General features: G+C 36.9%; 1 protein-coding gene and 1 pseudogene across 7 annotated transcripts in view; both read right to left on the bottom strand.

Moving 5' to 3' along the window:
* Positions 1-483: 483 nt before the first annotated feature.
* HELQ (helicase, POLQ like) overlaps positions 484-20,834 on the bottom strand; it is a 51,497-nt gene continuing 31,146 nt past the window's right edge. For 2 of the 7 annotated variants that reach the window (XM_035004618.1, XM_035004621.1), the window contains 7 exons: positions 19,077-19,299; positions 17,173-17,330; positions 15,947-16,045; positions 10,598-10,771; positions 8,310-8,423; positions 7,279-7,413; positions 484-928 (listed from right to left, as the gene is read on the bottom strand). In XM_035004618.1, coding sequence (XP_034860509.1) covers positions 821-928; positions 7,279-7,413; positions 8,310-8,423; positions 10,598-10,771; positions 15,947-16,045; positions 17,173-17,330; positions 19,077-19,299 — 1,011 coding nt within the window. In that variant the 3' untranslated portion in view covers positions 484-820. Of the gene's footprint in view, positions 929-5,748; positions 6,506-7,278; positions 7,414-8,309; positions 8,424-9,007; positions 9,455-10,597; positions 10,772-15,946; positions 16,046-17,172; positions 17,331-19,076; positions 19,300-20,834 lie in introns of those variants that run through there. The other 5 variants (XM_035004615.1, XM_035004616.1, XR_004679180.1 and 2 more) reach the window with 5 other exon arrangements.
* Positions 12,768-13,852, bottom strand: LOC118010379 (annotated as a pseudogene).

The following is a 20,834-nucleotide window of genomic DNA, read 5'->3' as shown; positions in this document are numbered from 1 at the left end:
CCCTCCATGAGATTTCAAATTACCAGTATGAAAAAAGACATGGGCATAATGAAGGGCTCAGAATACTTACAGGAGGGGAAGAACCCATGTATGGGGTGGGGATGAGGATGTACTTGGACAATTTCATAGGGGAGACAGTATTTGAGAATTTGAAGCATACAGTACATTGTTTAAAAAGATTTTTTATCTATTTACTTGAGAGAGAGAGAGAGTGTGTGTGTGTGTGTGTGTGTGCATGCACGAGTGAGTGGGGGAAAGGACAGAGGGAGAGAGGAGATTATCTCAAGCCGACTCCATGCTGAACATGGAGCCTGACGCAGGGCTCGATCTCACGACCCTAAGATTATGACCTGAGCCAAAACCAAGGGTTGGACGATCAAGCAACTAGGCTACCCAAGTGCACCCATATAGTACATTTTAAAGATAATTTTTCATGCACTGGGGGTAGCAAAAAACAATTAGGAAATGAAGGGTTTGGAAATCCCAGGGAAAATTCTGGGATTTCAAATAGTCTAGTTTGATGAAAAAATGTATAAGAGAATAATAAAAGGTCTGGCTGCAAAGGTAGGCTGGAGATATGCTGAGGGAGTTGGATCGCATTTTGTGGTGGACACTAGATTTTTGAGCAGAGAAATAATGTGCAAGTATTGAAGAAGATGGATTATTAGTGGGAAGGGTGAGAGGTATATTTAAAACATCATCCACAGTTCTTCATGTATAATTAAAATGTATTTTTTTTCATTTATAAATTATAGGGAATATTTAATTGAAAAATAGGTACAATAAATCATTCCTGTTTGAAAATGCTTGTCAGACAGCTTCACGCCTTTTCAGCGGCAGAGACCTCAATACCGGGGAAATCAGGAGGCAACCTCAGCAACTCTTCCACTTCCTCTTGTAAAGCCTCTGCTTTTTCATGCAACAGCATCTACAATAAAGACATCAAGACATGAGGCCAAAATATGCATTGTCAGGAACTGCTACCATTTTTACCACCGCCTACTAGATCCTTGAACCCTTACACACCAGCGATGTAGGCATTAAAACTAATAATGAGACTGAAAAATAGCCACTTCAGTACAAGTGATTATAGTCAAAGAAACTACAGCATTTAGCTAAAGCCATTTTAGCTGATCACTGCTTTTGGAATCCCAAAAATAAAGGAGCTTTATCACTCTCAAAGATCTGTTTTATTGAAGACTCAGCCACTTAAAAATTAACTTTTGATCTATAAAATTTAAGGCAATTTTGCAAAAATTTAATTAGCTCTTGAAAATGTTATCCTTTATATGCGCTTTTTATTATTCCTCAAAGTTTAGTATGCTATCTTTTAAAAACCTATCAGTGTTTCAAAGGAAAGTTTTATTCAAGCTCCTAAAATTAACATGGCTAATTTCCAAAGAAACATAAGAGTCAAGAAAGTATTTCTGAATATGGCACATAGTAGATGTCAAGGAATATTTGCTGAGTAACGATTTTCCCTCTTTCTTGTAAAAACCAGAAATAGGGGTGCCTGGCTGGCTCAGTTGGTAGAGTCTCTCGGGCTCAGGGTTGTGAGTTCAATCCCCACAGTGGGTGTAGGGATCACTAAAAAAATAAACTTTAAAATCAAAAAACAAAAAACCAGAAATACAGTTTTGGTGTTTGCTGCAGCTGGGTGTTGTGTATATTGGGGTGCAGTATGTACATTACTTCTGTTACATAAGTTTTATAACAAAAAGTTCAGCAAAATCACATAGAGAAAAAAAATCATAGGACACAAAATGAAAGTGAAAAACCCACTCTATCCATGTGATATAAAGCACAGCATTACATAGCATTATAAATAGAAGAGATTAAAATGCAACGAGGCAAGCTTTCCAGTAGCTGAGGTAATGGCGACCAAGTAAAACTAATCTCCCAATGCATCCTCCAAAAACTATACAGATCAATGAGAACAGCCAGTACACTGCACAAAACCCATGGGGCCAGCATTACTAGAATACAGAGAACACCATCACCTTCATATCATAGTAAAAATACCTGCCAATTTCCAGCAGAACCATTTCTCAGGCTCCCACTCCAAGGGATTGCAGAGATCAAGGTGAGATTGAGAAAAAAATACATGGGAAGGAGAAGAGGGAAACAGGTCTTAGATTAAATACAATCACCTTCAGAGAGAGAAAGGCTACCCCAAGTATAAAAATACTGAGAAAAGACTCTTGATAGATGGAAGCATTGTCTATAAGAAGGGATTTAAAGTGCATGAAACTCTAGAAAGCAGTCTTGGAAAGGTAATGCCTCTGGGGGAGAAGACAAGTAAAAAGGGAGAAGAGCCCCTTAGGCTGAGCAGGGAGTGAAAAAAGAAATAAGAGGGTAAAATTTCGGATCCTGTAAGACAAAAGGAAATTCAAAAAAATCAAAGAACACACTTTTATTTGCACTCCTCTCCCACCCCAAACTATCCTTTGCAACACTGACAGAAGAGAGACTCTTGAACTAGAATTCTCATCAGCCACTCCAGATGGCCATCTCTGTCTGAGAAATGCAGGGGCATAAGCAGTTCTTATTATACTACATTACTATATAAAAGGAAACAAAATGAGAATCAAAGTTCTCCAGCTCATAAAAATTTATTCTTCTGAAAGCAAACTACGAAGCAGAAAAGTTGTGATGCAACATTCCAAACTGAATTAAATATTCTCAAACAAACATCTGGAGATATGGGGGAAAAACACACCCTCAATAAGTCCCAAACTAAGAACAGAAATGGACCCAGAACAGGAAGAAATGAAACAAAAGTTGAGTAAGCTCAGGCAAGAATTAGAAGAAACAGGCAAAATCATATTAGAAATAAAAACTAACAAAGTGATCAAAGAAGAATAGATTATAATAAAACTTAATTAGGGTAATGGGAGCAGGAACAGGGGTGGGGCAAGAAAACAAGATAATGAAAATGAGATAAAGAAAGAAGTAAAAGGGCGGCTGGATGGCAGAGTTGGTTAAGCATCTGGCTCAGGTTGTGATCTCAGGAACCTGAGATCAAGCTCTGCATTGGGCTCTGTGCTGAGTGCAGAGTCTGCTTAGAGTTTTGCTCCCTCTCCCTCTGCCCCCCTACCTGTACTCTCTCAAAGAAAGAAAGAAAGAAAGAAAGAAAGAAAGAAAGAAAGAAAGAAAGAAAGAAAGAAAGAGAGAAAGAAAGAAAGAAAGAGAGAAAGAAGTAAAAAGGGCCAGAGAGATTGAAATGGAAGATGGGCAAAGAAGATTCAACATACATATAATTGGAGTTGCTAAGAAAGAAAAATTAAGCAGTGAATCATATTGAACTAATATGTAAACCTACAATCTGGGGCGCCTGGGTGGCTTGGTCAGTTGAGCAACTGACTCTTGGCTTCAGCTCAGATTGTGATCTCATGGGTCATGGGTTCAAGCTCCGGTTGGGTTCCATGCTCAGCGGGGAGTCTGCTTGAGATTCTCTCCCTCTGCACCCCCAACTCACATGTGCATATCTGTGTGTGCTTTCTCTCTCTCTCAAATACATAAACATATTAAAAAACAAAACAAAACTACAATCCAAGGAAAATTCCAGAAATAAAAGAAAATAAAGATATCCTAGTAAACTATTTCAATTTAAAATAAAGAAAATATGTTCATGTTTTATATACTAAAAAAAATTCGTAAGGATGGGGGGAACTAAAATGGAACACAAACAGACTCTAACTGCTCTTCAAACGAATTACATAACCACAGTGAAGCAGATTTTTTAGAAAAGTAACATTTGAGCATATTATTTCAATTATATATTCTCAGACTAAAGACAAAAAGAGCTGTAAATAATACTAACTCCTTAGTTTTTTTGCAATAGTATGCTTTAACAATTCAGAAATTATTTTCAGTGCATTCTAGGATTGAGCAAAACAGATGACTATGTTGATGAAGACAGGAGCTGGGTTTCTCACTGTTGGAGAAAGGAACTAAAAATATGAGAAGAGCTAAGACTACAGTGAGCCCTGTAGTGTGGGATCAGTATGCATTAAAGGTGACTGGAAACTCTTTGATGTTTACATTGATGGATGGGATCTAATTCTTCTCTTGAACCTGTGATTCAGGTAACTAACAGAATGTAGTGGAAATGATGCTGCATGATTTTCAGGGGTCTGTCAAAAGAAACTACAGTTTTTGCGTTGGTTTCTTGGAATGAGACCATTCCAAGATCTCTTGAATGCTCCCTCGCATATCCCAGCACCATGCTATAAGAAACCCAAGCTAGGGACGGCTGGCTGGCTCAGTTGGTAGAGCCTGCAACTCTTGATCTTGGGGTCATGAGTTTGAGCCCCACGCTGAGCACAGAGCTTACTTAAAAAAAAAAAAAAAAAAAGAAACTTAAGCTATAGATAAATGAGAAACACATAATATTTTATTTTATTTTATTTTTTTTTTTTTAAAATATTTTATTTATTTATTCATGAGAGACAGAGAGAGAGGCAGAGGGAGAAGCAGGCTCCCAAGGAGCAGGGAGCCCGATGCGGGACTCGATCCCAGGACCCTGGGATCATGGCCTGAGCCGAAAGCAGATGCTTAACCATCTGAGCCACCCGGGCGCCCCGAGAAACACATAATATTTTAAAAGAAATTATACCAGATTGAATAAGAGGGGACAGAGATGGTACAAAATAAAAAGAACTTTTGAATGCTTGAACTTCTCTGGACAGGGAAGACTGAGAAAGCTACCCAGCTGCAAACAAGGGCCACTACTTATGGGAAATAAAGAATGATTCAGATGAGGGAATTCAAAGCCAGGAAGAATCATTCCCAGGGAGAATTAAGTCCTAATCAAGGAACTGGCCACATATGCCTGGCTGGATATCAGAATTGCTTCTATGTAACACACATATTCCCTCTTCTTGAATGGGATTTTACTGTGGTTATCCTGTCTCTGTTCACCATTGTATCTGTATCTCTTTAGTTCACAGATCTTCAGAGTAAGAGGAATATATTTGTGAAATTGTGCTCAAGGAGCATCACCTCCACCTAGGCTTGATTTAGGAGAAATACTGGACCTTGAGCCTGAGTCTGAAGCCATAAAGGGATAAATCTTTTAGGGATGAGTAATTTTGCATGTGGGAGGAATGTAAATAATCTGTGACCAGAGAGCAGACATTACAGATGACTGCAAATTATTTGGCAGTCCCCTCATGTAGAGGTGGGGTCTAATTCCTCTTCCTTTAGATCTGGGCTGATCTTAATGGCCTTCTAGTAACCAATAGGATACCGCAGAAGTGGCACTACTTAACTTCTGAGGTTAGTTCAGAATATTTCCTGCCTTTTCTGCCTCGATCTCTCAAAATGTCCACTCTTTGGACATTTCCTCTTGAAACCGAGCTGCCATGCCATAAGAAACCCAAGCCCCATGGAAAGGCCATATGTAGTTGCTCCAGTTGAAAGCCCTAAGTAGCAGCCAATTTTCATGTGAGTGAACCATCTTGGGTATCCAATTCAGTCAAGCCTTCAGATGACTATAGCCCCAGTAAAAATCTGACTGTAATTGCATGAGACTCCAAGTAAGAATCACACAGCTAAACTTTTCCAGAATTCCTAATCCACAAAAACATAAGCAAAATAAAAGAGCTGTTTTAAACCACTAAATTTTGATGTAAAACTTTGTTATGCAGCAGTATGTACCTGGGAAAATTAGAATTGGAGTTATCAGTATGAGTTCATGGCCTTTAAGAATTTATATGTAAGTATAGAAAAATATACAGGCTTATACAGGCTCTCTCTGCTAAGAGAACCTAGAAACAATGATATCTCTCTCATTGTGAGCATACTTAGCCCCTCAAACTTGGGTTTCCTCACCAAAAAGAATTAGGACTCTTTGGAAAAACGGCTGATTCCATGACTAAGGCAAGCTGAACATGGAATATCTTGTGCAAGAGTACTAGTTATTTAAACAAAGAGAGAACTAGTTATTAATTTTATTGTTTCTCAGCTCCAAATCCATCCCTCATGGTCCTGCTGGCGACAGATAACTCTAGAGCTGGATCCTGTAAACACTTCTCCTTTGCCAGCGGGTACAATATTCAGCTTGGTCAGTAGAGGGCACTGGAGGCACTGCAGGAGAAGGGGCTTCTCCTCCCGGTTTTGGTGTGTCTTTTTCTTAGGGCTCCTGCAGTGCTAGTCTGGTATGCTGATCTGGTGGCCCTCATTACAGTGAGTTTCAACAGCATCCCTGCAGACAGCTTTCCAGCAAGTTCCATGGGTACTCAAGCTAGCTTCCAAGCAAGTTCCATAGCACACTCCGGGGAGCTTCCTGGCAGTTCTGTCAGCATCCTGGTGGGCAGCTTCCTGCTTCAAGCCTTGGCTGGGACACAAGGAACTCATTTGCTCTCTGGTGAGCCACAGCCACACCCTCTCCGATGAAGCCTCTCTGATGAAGTATGAAGCCCATCCAAAGGGGGTGGTGTGGGGTGAGGGTGGATGTTCTTCGCATTATTCCTTCCCATGGTTGCTGCAGTTCTGTTTACCCCTTAGAAGCCGACGAATAAGCTTTGTTACTAGTTACTAATTCTTTATATTAAACTTTCCTCTTCACATTATTGTGTGCTTTCTGTTCCTAAAATTAGAACCTGACAGATGTACCCCAAAAGTAAGAAAATCCAGTAATGATGGGGACAGGTCAAAAAGACAAATTGGCCCACATCTAGAAAAGGATAACTAGGATAGTAAATTGCCTAAAACTAGATTATTTAATATGGATGAAAGAAGCAGAAAAGAGAAATGCCTGGAAACAAAGAGAGCTGTTTTCAAATATGTGAAAAACTACCATAGGAACAAAGAAAATAGACTAGTTCTAGACGGTAGTACTTACAATCTAATGGTGGACATTGTAAGAAGGCAACAGTTTATTGGGGTGCTTTTTGGAACACTAAGAGTGTCCAAAAATAGAACTACCTAATTTTTGAGGTTGTAAGCTTCATGTCAATGAAGGCACGCAAAGGTGGGAAGACCAGATGTCAGGGATGCTGAGGAAAGGCCTTCTGTGAAGAGGGTGAGGAGGCAGAATTCCGTGAGTTCCAGAGTTCCCTGTACTTCAGGGGACTCTTAAGATTGTCTAATTTTTAGGAGGTGCTTTTTCTCTTTCTAGCAAGCCTTGTATCATAACAGATGCACTATTTTATCCACGTATTGTGAGTATACACTTTTGTGTCTATAGTTCGATGTTTTTGCTTTTATGTCCAAAGTATAAGGAGATAACACTACAAAATATCATGAAGGGTAAAAAATGGTTTGTTGGCTTACCTTTGCTGATGAAACAATTTGCTTGGCCTGGCGTCTTGATAAATGATCAATTGTCCTTATTAACACTTCAGGATTTGCATTAGCTAAGTGCATCAGACTTTTATAGCCTGCGTTGTATAATTGTTTTGCTCGACCCTGAAAGGTATTACACAAATCAGCAGGGTCAGAATTTGGGATTAGGAAAAAATAATCAAGTGTCTTACTGAAGGGAAAAATTTCACATGCAAGAGACAGAAACAGACTAAGGTAATAATAAACATGAAGAGATAACACATCCGAATCCTGAGAAATTTTAAAAGATGAATTTGGGTGGTTCCCATCTGACTGCAAGACAGCTTTCTGTGCAGCTTAAGTTAACCGATGTGTGTTGCAATCAGGAATGAGAAATCCATTAAGGCACTCAGGTGAGGGGCATAAATTATTTTAGACACCCAATCAAGATGTTCCAGTCCAATATCCTTAATGTTCTCACCATCTACTCAGGGAACTGCTGGGGTGTGTGTGTGTTCTCAGGCAGAAGAATGCTTCCAACTGAAGGACTGAATAACAGAATAAGCTGAAATCAACAGTTGGCTAAAAACAGAAAGCTGAGAAACCAGGTGAGGATACTTTCTTCTCACTCTCTTAGGAAATAGAAATAAGCCTCGTTGCCCCCGAATCACCACTTCCTGAAACAAGCACTGAGTTTAACCTGACAGAAGGTAATTCTTCATTGGAGTGGAGGAAGGAACAGATGCTAAGGACGAATGGTAGAACACATATACTTGGGGAGTCTCACTTTTATCCCTACTGTTATTTTTTTTCACAAGTGTGATTTTTTTTCATCAAGACTTATCCAGATTTATAGGGGACTTCTGGGAGGCCATGATAACTATTTAAAGAGGAAAACAACAACAAAAAAACACCCTCTCTTGACCAATAAGGAATAAGGCTGTTGTTACTTACCTTGTGATAAGACATCACAAAATAGTAAAACCTGATTTTTCTGTTAGTTGAAATCACCTCAGTTGGGAAACTGGTAAGCTACTAACCTCTAAAACTCCAGTCACTTCCATGAGAGGAATTAGCTCTGCCTTTACACAGTAAGTCAACTTCTTGGTGAGTTCTCCCAAAAGGGCTCTATAAACCCAAAACTCCTCAAGTTCCTGCAGAACACAAAGAAATACACAGAATTTAAATCTGGTTAAGTTATTTCAAAGTTTGGTTGGCTTGGTAGGGGGCTCAGAGAGGGTGTTCCCTGATGTAAGTTCTGAAACTTGGTTAAGCCAGAGATGAACAATAATTCCACACAAAATTATTATAAGGAAACAAGGGCAGAGACTGAGGAATTTGACAAACTGGTTTTGGGATGAGGAAGAAGACTGAAAATTGAAAGATAAGCCAGTGAGAAGAGTTCTATTCATTTTTTCACCAAAACACCAGCAAGTGAATGCATAGTTTTTCTTTCCCAAATAACTGAAAACAGTTCCCACCTCTGGGAATTTATCCTGAAGACAAAATATTACACGTGGAAGGATTCCAATGCAAGATGCAGCAATATTTAAAACAACAAAAATATCAGAAGCAATATTTAAGACAATAAAAATATTGGAAGCCATGGGTCAATAACTGTTAAAGGTGGGTGGGTAAATGGGCATTTATTATATTATTTTCTTATTTTATGTTTGAAATTTTCTGTAGTAGTAGTTTTTTTTTGTTTTTTTTTTTAAGTCGCTTTCTAACCTTTGGGTGTCACTGTGAGCATTCGTGATATATGGAACAGCGTTAGGCAGCTATTTTGTGACCACTAGGAAAGCAGCCAATGCACCAAAGATGGCTGAGTAAAGAGAAGAAAACCTTGACCAGAACGATGAATCCATCAACCCTGAACAGACTTAGCTCTAGCTTTCCTGTTCCACATGATCATCTTTGTTCCTTATTGTTTAAACTTCTATGGGTTTTTCTGTTACTTGTAGTTAAAGGCATCTTAGCTAACACTATTGATGTACTATTTCATATAACTTACATAGCTTTTTAAGAAGAAAAAAACACTTTAAAATACTGAAAATACATTCATGAGAGCACAAGTTGTCAGGTAGATTGTTTCTAGGAACGACCATCAAATTATAGTTGTTTTTCAAATTCAATATAGTTTCTTTTACTTGAACAAGTCTAGAAGGCTGAAATCCTTATAGTCCTAAGTAAAACAAAGGGATAGAACTTTAGGGGAAGTATCTTTAAATATGAAGAAAAACAAACACAGAAAACTTAAGAAAATACATTTTAAAGGCTAGCTTCTTATTACCTATAAATTTTGTCTTCTGCTTAGCTAGCACATGATTAGGGAATGTAAGCTAATATTTAAAACTTAGCGTAAGTATGAGATATGAAGAAATGTGAATTTGCTAAAATAATTATCATTCAACCCAAAGTCAAGTATTTTGGATTACTTACTTATTAGTACATATGATAGAATTAACTGCCATATACATACATAGAATATGGAAATTTAAGATAGGGAAAATGAAGATTCAAATTTAAAAATAGAATTCATGCGAGAAAAATGTTTTTTAAAAAATTGAGTATAGAAACAAATATGGAAAGGATTATTACATTACTCAATTAGGAGAAATTTAAATGCAGCCAAAAAAGGCTTATATTATAAATTCATCCCCAAAACTGTCCGAGTAGAAAAGTCTGGTAAGCTTTATTATGTTATTTAAGGAAACTCTGAAAGCTTCTTTTTGTAAAGACATTAGTAAAGTCTTACACAAATCCATTCCAAATGCACATGGCCAAAATAAAGTTTTCTTCTTGAGTTATTTTATAAACTAAACATTTGACATAGAAACCTAAAGCAGTTGCCAGACACTGGAAGAAAAAATGGCAAAATACTGTGGCTGGCGATCATGAGAGCATGGGCCCAAGTAGTGACAAGGTAGCTGCTGGGTATTGGTGATGCACTAATCAAACACTTTCCATGGTTATCACCATAAGAAAGATACTCTCACACAATCTACATCGATGGAGAATTGTTGTTTTAAGAGTTGATTCCAAATACTTGTAACTATTAATGGTGGTTCTAAGAGTAGGGATAACTAGGTGCTTTCTACCTGTTTGCTATATATTTTAGGTGAGTCTGTCATTTTTGTATCTTTACCATAAGTTAGTACATAGGACTTTTATAAGCAGATAAAAACAAATATATTTTAAATAAGGTTTGAGTGCTTTGTATTAATAGAACAAGTCAACAATGAGGAAATAATGACTAACTGGTTTACAAGTTTAGTAGAAGTTAAAACAAAAAGATGCACAAGGCATGTGTAGTTAATGGAATTACCTCACAGAAATGTAGCACACAAGAGGAGAACGAGGCAGCTCCAGTGAGAAGGCTTTGTATATAGCCTCGAGGCATATTAAATTTTTCAGACACACTCCAAATGTTGGTCTCTTTGAGCAGGGCATAAAGAACAAAAGACAGGTATAGTCTGTTGACAACGTCCTTGTCCACCTTCTAGAAAGACACAAGCAAATGAATTTATGTACTGGACCTGCTAAAAATGTACATTATATTGAAATTGGACAAAAGGTAATATGAATGAAGTTATACTACAGGAAAGCCAGAATAGAATGATTCCACAGAAATAAAACTAAGTTCTACCATATGTACTTTAGATTAATTCAGATTATCATTTTTCCAAGTATAAAAAAAAGGAAAATATGCCAAATTATTTCCAATTTAAACTTCCTTCTACAGGGGAAGCTGTAGTGGGTTGAATCATGTCTGCCCCCACAAAAAGATATGTTTCATTCCTAACCTGTGGTACCTGTGAATGTGACATTATTGGAAATAGGATTTTTGCAGATGTAATTAGTTAAAGATCTTGAGATGAAATCATCTTGCGTGTAGAGTAGACCCTTTAGGCCTCTTTATTCAGTGACTGGTGTCTTTGTAAGAGGAGAGGACACAGAGTGACACACGTAAGAAGCAGTGTGGAGATGGCAATGTTTCCAATGGAGACACTGGAGGAATGCATTTATAAGCCAAGGAACACCAGAGACTGCCAGCAAGCACCAAAAGCTAAGAGAGAGGCAAGATGTTTTCCTCCTCAGAGCCTCCAGAAGGAGCCATCTTGATTTCAGACTTTTGGCCTCCTGAACGGCAAGAGAATAAATTTCTGTTGTTTTAAGACACTCAGTTTGTGCTAATTTGTTGTGGTAGCCCTAGGAAAAGAATATAGGAAGGGAAGGAGTTGGGAAGACTACATTTTTTTTTTTTTTAAGATTTTATTTATTTGTGAGAGAGAGAATGAGAGACAGAGAGCATGAGAGGGAGGAGGGCCAGAGGGAGAAGCAGACTCCCTGCTGAACAGGGAGCCTGATGTGGGACTCGATCCTGGGACTCCAGGATCATGACCTGAGCTGAAGGCAGTCGCTTAACCAACTGAGCCACCCAGGCGCCCGGGAAGACTACATTTACTGTGGTATTTATAGGTTGGATTTATTTGTGAATGTAATTAGACAAATGCATTTATGTAGATAGGTATGTTAATAAGCTTGTCCATATTGTAAACTAAGAGTAAATATTAGATTCTATGATTTCTACATGGTCATGATAAATAATTAATGTTTCCAAAGTTAAAACACTGAAAGAGAAAAATGCTACCTGTAGTTGACAATTTCTGTGTACCTGTTTTTGCCTGCACTATCTAGTGACCAGTTCTTTTATTTTTTATTTTTTAAAGATTTTATTTATTTATTTGACAGAGAGAGAGAGAGCACAAGTAGGCAGAGTGGCAGGCAGAGGGAGAGGGAGAAGCAGGCTCCCCGCTGAGCAGGGAGTTGGACGCGGGGCTCGATCCCAGGACCCCAGGATCATGACCTGAGCCGAAGGCAGCCGCTTAACCGACTGAGCCACCCAGGCACCCCTCTTTTATTTATTTATTTTATTTTAAAAATTTGCATTTATTTCCAGTTTGAGTCTTTTTGCAATATAATATATATGAATATGACAACTGATACCTTTCTATCTCTACCTTGCCATAATGATTTTGCTTAAAAAAAAACAAACATGAAACTGGCATGCTAGAAGGATTTGTATTGATGATGAGAAATTTTCACTGCTTCATGCCAGAAATTAAGAGAAACTAATAATCATGTTTCAAAATGCACCTGAAGAAAAGTAATTGAAACAGATCAGATCTTTGTGCCGTTCTTCAGATTATTTTACTTGAATTATTTTGTAAATTGAATCCAGCTTGTGGAATCACTTAGTCATGAGTTTTAGCAAACTAACTAATTAGATTAAATTTGCTCACTTAAAAAATAGCTGGCTTTTTATGAAAATTTTGTTAAAATATATAGGAAAGGCCTTTATTGTAACTAAAAGTGCCAAGTATAATAGGTACCATGTTATAACAGTAAATATTTACAATATATTTTAGGGAAAAAATGACAACACTTAGATTAAATACAGAAAAGAAAACATCACGTTTTTAACACTTGATATTTCCATTGATTCTTCATGTTCTGCAATTGTAAGATAATCTCACGTATTTAGTTTTCTATCTATTCCAGGAGATTTGTGTTGAAATTTTTTTTCACCATTAGAAACTGTGATTCTCTATGGGACCTTTTCAGCTTTGCACGCCGATTTTGGAACCAGATCTGGATTCTGTCTTCCTCTAGATTCAATTTTCGAGCTAAGTCTTCTCTGATATCAATGCCCGGCTAACAGTTAACTCTAAAGACGTTTTCCAACACTTCAATCTGGTTTTGAGTAAAAGCAGTTCTGGGTCTCCGGCCTCTATACCAACTCAGCTCTCTTTTCAAAGACAGTCTTTCTGAGGCTGAAAAGTAATTTTCGTATTTCAAAAATCTTTCTTCTGGTACTGGGTGATCCACAGTACAAGGGAATGAGACCCCATTAGGAAGGCTCGGGATATGCACACATAGGTTATCATCTTTCCCTGAGGAGCTGCAGGTGTCTGCCCACAGTCTGTGGTGTTTCACTGAAGGAACACAGTCTTTCTTCTGGTCCAATCCTAAAACGCTCTCAATTGAAAAGGAGCAAGGCGAGGGTTTGCTTTCCCCAAGCCAAGCACTTTCCGGAAGACTGGGAGCCATCCTTGAGCGGGCTGCCCAGAACGACAGCTCTGGCCCCTCCTGCCTCCTGGCTGGCTCTACCCCATGTGTACTAGTGACCAGTTCTTGTGTAAAGTATTTCACAGCCAATATCAAGCTAACTTAGGAACTGAGTAACTCATGCTTAAAATCAGAGGAAAGAAAAGATGAACTGGAAGGAGAAAAAGTGGGTATAAAATATAAAATTATATCCCCTATGATGGTAAAAGAATGGGATGAGAACTTACAGTAGCATATCGAAGATTGTATGAATTACAGATTCTACATGTTGATACTTTTAAAAAGCATTAAGCTGAAAAATCATGATAGTTGAATCGCCAGTAGAGAGAGATTGCTTTTTAATTTCCCAATTTTAGTGCACCTTCATTATTAACTATAATTTGAGTCAATGTAGATTTTGCTTAGAATGTATTTTCTAAGCCAAGAAAAATGATAATTATATTACATGGCAGGAGAAGATGCTTTATGCCAATTTCAAGATCTTTTATAAGAAATATTTAAAGAAAAATGGGAGTGTCTTTTTCAATGTAGAGAAATAAACTTGATTTTAAGTAAATATCATGTTCTCTAGAATTTAAAACAACTGAACATTTATTGACTATATTTCATTAACAAAAATAAATTCTGATTCAAGTTTAAAAAGATGCATTATTCTAAAAAGATTTTGAAATGATTATTATTTGGTAATGAGTTCCAAATTAACATGATTTTGTTTTTATTTTCTTTTTTTCTTTTTTCAAGATTTTATTTATTTATTTGACAGAGAGAGAGAGAGAGAAAGGGAGAATACAAGCAGGGGGAGTGGCAGGCAGAGGGAGAAGCAGGCTCCCCGCTAAGCAAGGAGCCTGATGTGGGACTTGATCCCAGAACCCTGAGATCATGACCTGAGCTGAAGGCAGACGCTTAACCATCTGAGCCACCCAGGCGCCCTTGTTTTTATTTTCTATTTTAAAGTTGTATATAAAAGGTTTGTTTTAAGAAATATTTTTATTTAACATTTTGAATGTCTAAACAACATAGGTATTTCTGAGGTAAAAGACCCAATCAAAATATTGTGATAACATGAACACTGAACTACTAAAGAGACATTTATAATTTTATGATATAGCAGTACATAGGACAGGGCATCGTTCAATTCAAATGTGAGTAAACACCATCTTTCACTTTTCAAAATGAAATTAGTAATATTTATGTAAATTTAAAGATATGGGGGAAATGGCAGGTAAGATAATTAGGTTTCAATAAAGATTGGATTACCAACAAAATGAAAAATGAAAAAAAGTGTATTATAAGGTAGAAAATGGTATTAACTTAAGGAATTTGAAGGAATGTTTACCAAAAAATTATTTCCATTTTTCTTTTTCTTAAAGGTTTTATTTATTTGAGAGAGAGAGAGACAGAGAGAGCACAAGTGGGGGGGGGGTGCAGAGGATGAGGGAGAAGCAGGCTCCCCGCTGAGCAGGGATCCTGACATGGAGCTCAGTCTCAGGACCCAGGGATCATGACCTGAGCCGAAGGCAGACACTTAACCAACTGAGCCACTCAGGCTCCCCTATTTCCATTCCTCTTAAAGTTAGTGTATTAGACACTTGCTTCGTATTTGTTGACTAAACTTCAAAACACCGTAAGAATATTACACAAAAAAGTATTAATTTATCAACTTCAACCTTCTACAGCTTTATGTAGTTCAAGTACTAACTAGACTGGGGGTTCTTTAAGAACAACAAACAACAATGAAAACCTCAAACCCACCCTATCTTAGAATCTCTGACACCAAGTAGAATGCCTAATAAAAAGTTTCTAGGTATGGGGGGTGGCCCACCTGGCTGGCTCAGTCAGAGGAGCATGTGACTCTTGATCTTGGAGTCATGAGTTCGAGCCCCACATGAGGTGTAGAGATTACTTAAAAAAAAAAAGGTTCTAGAAAATACATTTTTCTCCCTTGAACTAAACTTATTTCAGGATTATATACTATCATAAAAACATTTTATAAAATTTTACAATTTTTATTTTACTTTATTTAATTAATTTATTTATTTTAAGATTTTATTTATTTATTCATGAAAGACAGAGAGAGAGAGAAGCAGAGGGAGAAGCAGGCTCCCAAGGAGCAGGGAGCCCTATGCGGAACTCGATCCCAGGACCCTGGGATCATGACCTGAGCCGAAGGCAGACGCTTAACCATCTGAGCCACCCAGGCATCCAAAATTTTATAATTTTTATAATGTAAGCCATAAGTAGCCTAAGAAAAATTGATTAATAAGGTTTACCTTCTCCTATGATTAAGAAGCTTATATGTGCATGACAGAGTGTTTCAGAAATGCAAAGTTACACATACAAAAAAAGGCCATCACACCAACCAAAAAATGTTTTAAAAAAAATGCCCAAATTTCTGGTCCTCACATGTTTTAAATGGTAAAATGGGAATTATATTAACTTAAAGAAAAAAATACAAAACAAAAAGATCAAATCAACAAAAGAGATGATACAACAGCATGAATTTTGCTAAATCAACTTATTTAGGAAGAGAAAAAGACTACGGTACCTTTTTTATAGCTTGACCTGATGCTTTCTTCCCAATAAAGTTTTCAGAGACTCCAAGAAGAGCAGCTACATTTTGTTCTGCTGGACTGAGCTGGCTAAACTACATTTAAAAAGAGTAAACATAGAGAAAAATCAAATTGTAACTTAAAAAAAATATTTATTCATTTATTTGAGAGAGAGTGAGCATGTGGGGGGGCAGAGGGAGAGGGAGAGAAAATCTCAAGTAGACTCCCTGCTGAGTGTGGAGCCCAACACAGGGCTCAATCTCACGACCCTGACTGAGATCATGACCTGAGCTGAAATCAAGAGTAAGACGCTTAACTGACTGAGCCACCCAGATGCCCCTCAAATTGTAACTTTTAAAAATTTGCCATTTGAACCAAATCCAGTATTTCCTGTGATATCACATTTTCATGGCTTAAAAATGTATTATTAAAATACAACATATTTTAGTAGAATACTTAAAGGTATGGTCACAAGCACTGTGACTATGGACTATGGTTTCCATGGACTTTGTGGTTATGTTTAATATTGACACGTGCGGTGGGTAGGAAGAAGAGGGAAAGCTTTTGACAGTAACTGCATTATATAGTACCACTTAAAAACTTAAGTTACAATTTTAAAATATGACATTAAAAAGAAAGTTAACTTCCTGCAATTAAGAGCTGCATACTGCTTCTGCCTAACATGTGTTCATGTATCTGCCCTGCTCATAGTAAAATCATAATAGACTATACTCTACCACCTGGTTTTGTAACAGGTAGGACCAGCTGTACCTTCCTGTTGGTGCTAAAACTGACATTTCTTCTTAGGTATTAACATCACTAGGTTTAGTCATCATGCTTGGCTCTGATAGAGCTTTCATGTAATTAAAAATCTCAAAAAAAAAACCCAGCTTCTTCACATTCTAGGCAACATAAAATGGAGTGGTCACCAAACCGTAACAGTAACTATCTTTGGGGAATGGGACCAGGGATGATCCTCTTTTCTTTTCTGCACCTTTCTTTATTTTTTCGATAATGAACATGTTTATATTTAATAGGAAAGTAATATTTAAGTTAAACAAACTGAAAATGCCATTGCCATATAACTATTTTAAAAACCGAAACATGAAAGGCCCAATTTCAAATATATTTAGTAGAGAAAAAAAGTGAATAATCATTCGACAAAAATTACATCATCATTAATAAATAAAATATCCTATATTGAAGAACCTTATATTCTCACCTGCCTGAAGTATATCATCCAGTCAGGGACACATTGAGAAGCCATATCATAGGGAGTTGTTAGGTAAATTAGGTGAAGAAGGCTTTCGAGCACAAGTCCTTCGAGACCTTTCTTCAAGTCTCTGTACAGAATGTCACAATAAGCCAAATCTATAGTTCCTAAAAGAAAGATCAAATATTTCATCTTACATAATTACCAAAGGGGGAAAAAGGTATCTTAAAAAGGTCTTGTTTATACCTAAACATAGCAAAAAGTCTTCAAAATCTCTTAAATTTTTTTTAACTCCTTTATAGTTAACATAGATTGTTATATTAGTTTCAGGTGTACAATACAGTGATTTAACAATTCTATACATTACTGAGTGTTCATTATGATGAGTGTACTCTTAATCCCCTTTACCTATTTTACCCATCCTCCCACCAAAATCTTTTCTTATGTATTTTAGCACAACTATTTTGGAGGTCATTTTGATAGTATACATCAACATTTAATAAGTATGTACCTTCTGACCCAAATACTCTGTTTTTGGAAATCTAAGAGAAACATTTCCACACACACCCAAAAACACATAAATAGAGATGCCCATTGCAGCTTTGTTTATAATTGAGAAAACAAAACAAAAAAACACAGTACAAATGTCCATCAATAGGGGAATGGTTAATTAAATTACAGTATCCAGACCATGGGTGATTATAGTAGTAAAAGAAAAATGAGGTAGATTAAAGGGACTGACATGTTAAGATGCTCCTAATATTTTAAGTGAGAAAAGCAAGCTGCCAAAAAATACTTACAACTGTGATTTCATCTTAAAAAATAAACTATAAAATAACATATATAAATGTGTATGAATGTATGTGTATAAATCTGTACACATATACTTGCAAATACGCATATACACATATACATATATAATATACATATACATATTTATCTAAATACATAATAATATATATGGAAGGATACACATCAAATTGTTAACAGTGGTTGCCCCTGGGAGAGTGGAAATGGGACAGGAGAATGGGATTTTCCTTTACATCATTCTGAGATCTAAGGTTTTTTTTTTTTTAAACAACACACATGTATTATTTTTCATTAAGTAAATTATGATTAGCCATTAAGAAAAAACTTCACTGTCATGGAACAATTTTTAAGATATTAAGCAAAAAAAGCAAGTTCTGGAACAATACAAATGATTGTTTATTTAAAAACAAAAGCTTAAAAAATCTTAAACGTATATACAAGTATGTATTATGCATTGAAATGAAATGTACATAAAATGCCTGAAAAGACATACACCAAATTGTTATTCTTGGTAAGATATTAAGATTTGTATGATTGCTAGGGGAGGGGTGTGTGAAGGGGGATGACCATCTTTTTTCCCAAATATTTCTGCAATATCCTAAATTACTTTAATTAAAAATATTTTTCAGGGTGCCTGGCTGGCTCAGTTGGTTAAGTGTTCAACTCTTGATTTCAGCTCAGGTCATGATCTCAGGGTTGTGAGATCAAGCCACAAGTTGGACTTATGGTGGGTGTGGAGCCTGCTTAAGATTCTCTCTCTTTCTGCCCCTCCCCCTCCCTCTCTAAAAAAACAAAAACAAAAACCAAACCATAAACCCAACATTTTTTCAACTTTTTATTTACTAAAAAAGAATTTTTTTTTTCAAGTAGTTTCTACACGCGAAATGGGACTTGAACCCACGACCCCAAGATGAGTCTCATGCTCTATTGACTGAGCCAGCCAGGCGTCCCCATTTTTCAACTTTTAAAAGCTAAAGTAGTCTAATAGCTTTTAAGATTAATGTTATTAATACGAAACTACAGTTCCAGTTTAAAGAAAGAGAATGATTTAATTTCCATTTTTTTCCCAGCACACTTCCTCAGTAACTTAGGTAAACTCTTACCCTTAAAAGAAGCTCGTCCCAGTTTTGTAATATGAAAACTATACTGGATCTCTTCTTCAGACTTATTAATAGTGTCTTTTTGTAGAAGTCCTTTTTCTGTCAGGTATCTAAGTGATTCCACAGTTATTTCCCACAGACTTTTTTCTTTCAACAAAATCTTTTGCTGAACACCAAAAAATGTACCACACATAAAGTGATATATGTCATCAAGATTTGTTGCAATCTGAAACAATTCAGGACATCATTGGAGCATTTTCCTTAATTAAGGCATCATTTTGAATGCACGTTTATCTCTATACCTCTAAGCTATTGAAATAAATTAGTATAAAATTGACAAACTCACATATATAAAGATAATTTTATAGGGACATTTAAAAATTAACAAGAAACCATTTAAAGAAGTTATCATATTCATACTTTTTATGAAAACATCTACATATTTTTCACTCAAAAAATCCTCAGATTTTTGAATAATTTTTCACAGTATCTCCAAAGCTGTGCTCTCTGTTTACATTCCAATTATCACTAATTCCCACTCAGCATCCTTCAGAAATCCTCCCTTCACCCCTTTCCATCCACCTGTGAAAGCATTCCTTAGCAATAAAAATGGTAATAAAACACACACACGCACACACAAAACACAACTGAAAGTCTCCACTGAAATAGGATCAGGCAGTATTTCCCGCATATCACCTAGAAATAAATAGCAGTCTTCTTCTCTTTTTGTCTCTCTCATTCCTGTTCTTTTGCTGCCTTCTCTCTCCCCCTCTTAGTCACTATTTAAAACCTATAATGGTGGGGCACCTGAGTGGTTCAGTTGTTAAGGATCCGGCTCAGGTCATGATCCCAGGGTCCTGGATTCAAGCCTGGGCATTGAGCCCCCGTGTCGGGCTCCCTGCTCAGCGGGAAGCCTGCTTCTCCCTCTCCCACTCCCCCTGCTCTCACTATCTCTCTCTCTGTCAAATAAACAAAATCTTAAAAAAAACCAAAAACCTATAATGGCAATCATAAGTAATACTTAACCCTCCATTTGGTATTCAGATGTAGAGTTGATGCTGAATTAGAATTTTGTATTAGCCTATTTCAATGAAATCAGCATGTTATATTAAAATATAGTCAATCAATAAGCATATTTCTCTCTTACAATTTTGATATTTCCTTTTTTTTTTTTTTTAAGATTTTATTTATTTATTTGACAGAGAGAGACACAGCAAGAGAAAGGGAACACAAGCAGGGGGAGTGGGAGAGGGAGAAGCAGGCTTCCCGCCGAGCAGGGAGCCCAATGTGGGGCTCGATCCCAGGACCCTGGGATCATGACCTGAGTCGAAGGCAGACACTTAACGACTGAGCCACCCAGGTGCCCCTCTGATGATATTTTCAACTGGAAAACTTAAGTGGTTATTTGATACTAAACCGATATAAGGGTTAACAAAAAATATAATGAGGCATAGACATTTCCTATTGTTATTCCTCCTTTTAATAAAACTCCCTTTTTTGGAAATGTTCTAATATTTATTTATTATTATTATTTTTAAGAGAGAGCACAAGAGCAGGGGGTGGAGCAGAGGGAGAGGGAGAGAATCTTAAGCAGGCTCCACACTCAGTGTGGAGTCCAATAATGGGCTTGATCTCATGACTGAGATCATGACCTGAGCCGAGATCCAGAGTTGGACGCTTAACTGACTGAGGCACCCAGAGGCCCCAAAACTCATTCCTAATGTAATATTCAGTTAGGCCAAAATTGTAGTTGTAAGATAT

The sequence above is a fragment of the Mirounga leonina genome, unplaced genomic scaffold, assembly GCF_011800145.1.
Source record: "Mirounga leonina isolate KUSES-001 unplaced genomic scaffold, KU_Mleo_1.0 Mir_129, whole genome shotgun sequence".
In the NCBI taxonomy this organism is placed as follows: domain Eukaryota; kingdom Metazoa; phylum Chordata; class Mammalia; order Carnivora; family Phocidae; genus Mirounga; species Mirounga leonina.
The sequence above is the reverse complement of the archived record's forward strand: the minus strand, read 5'-3'. Positions and strand labels throughout refer to the sequence as shown.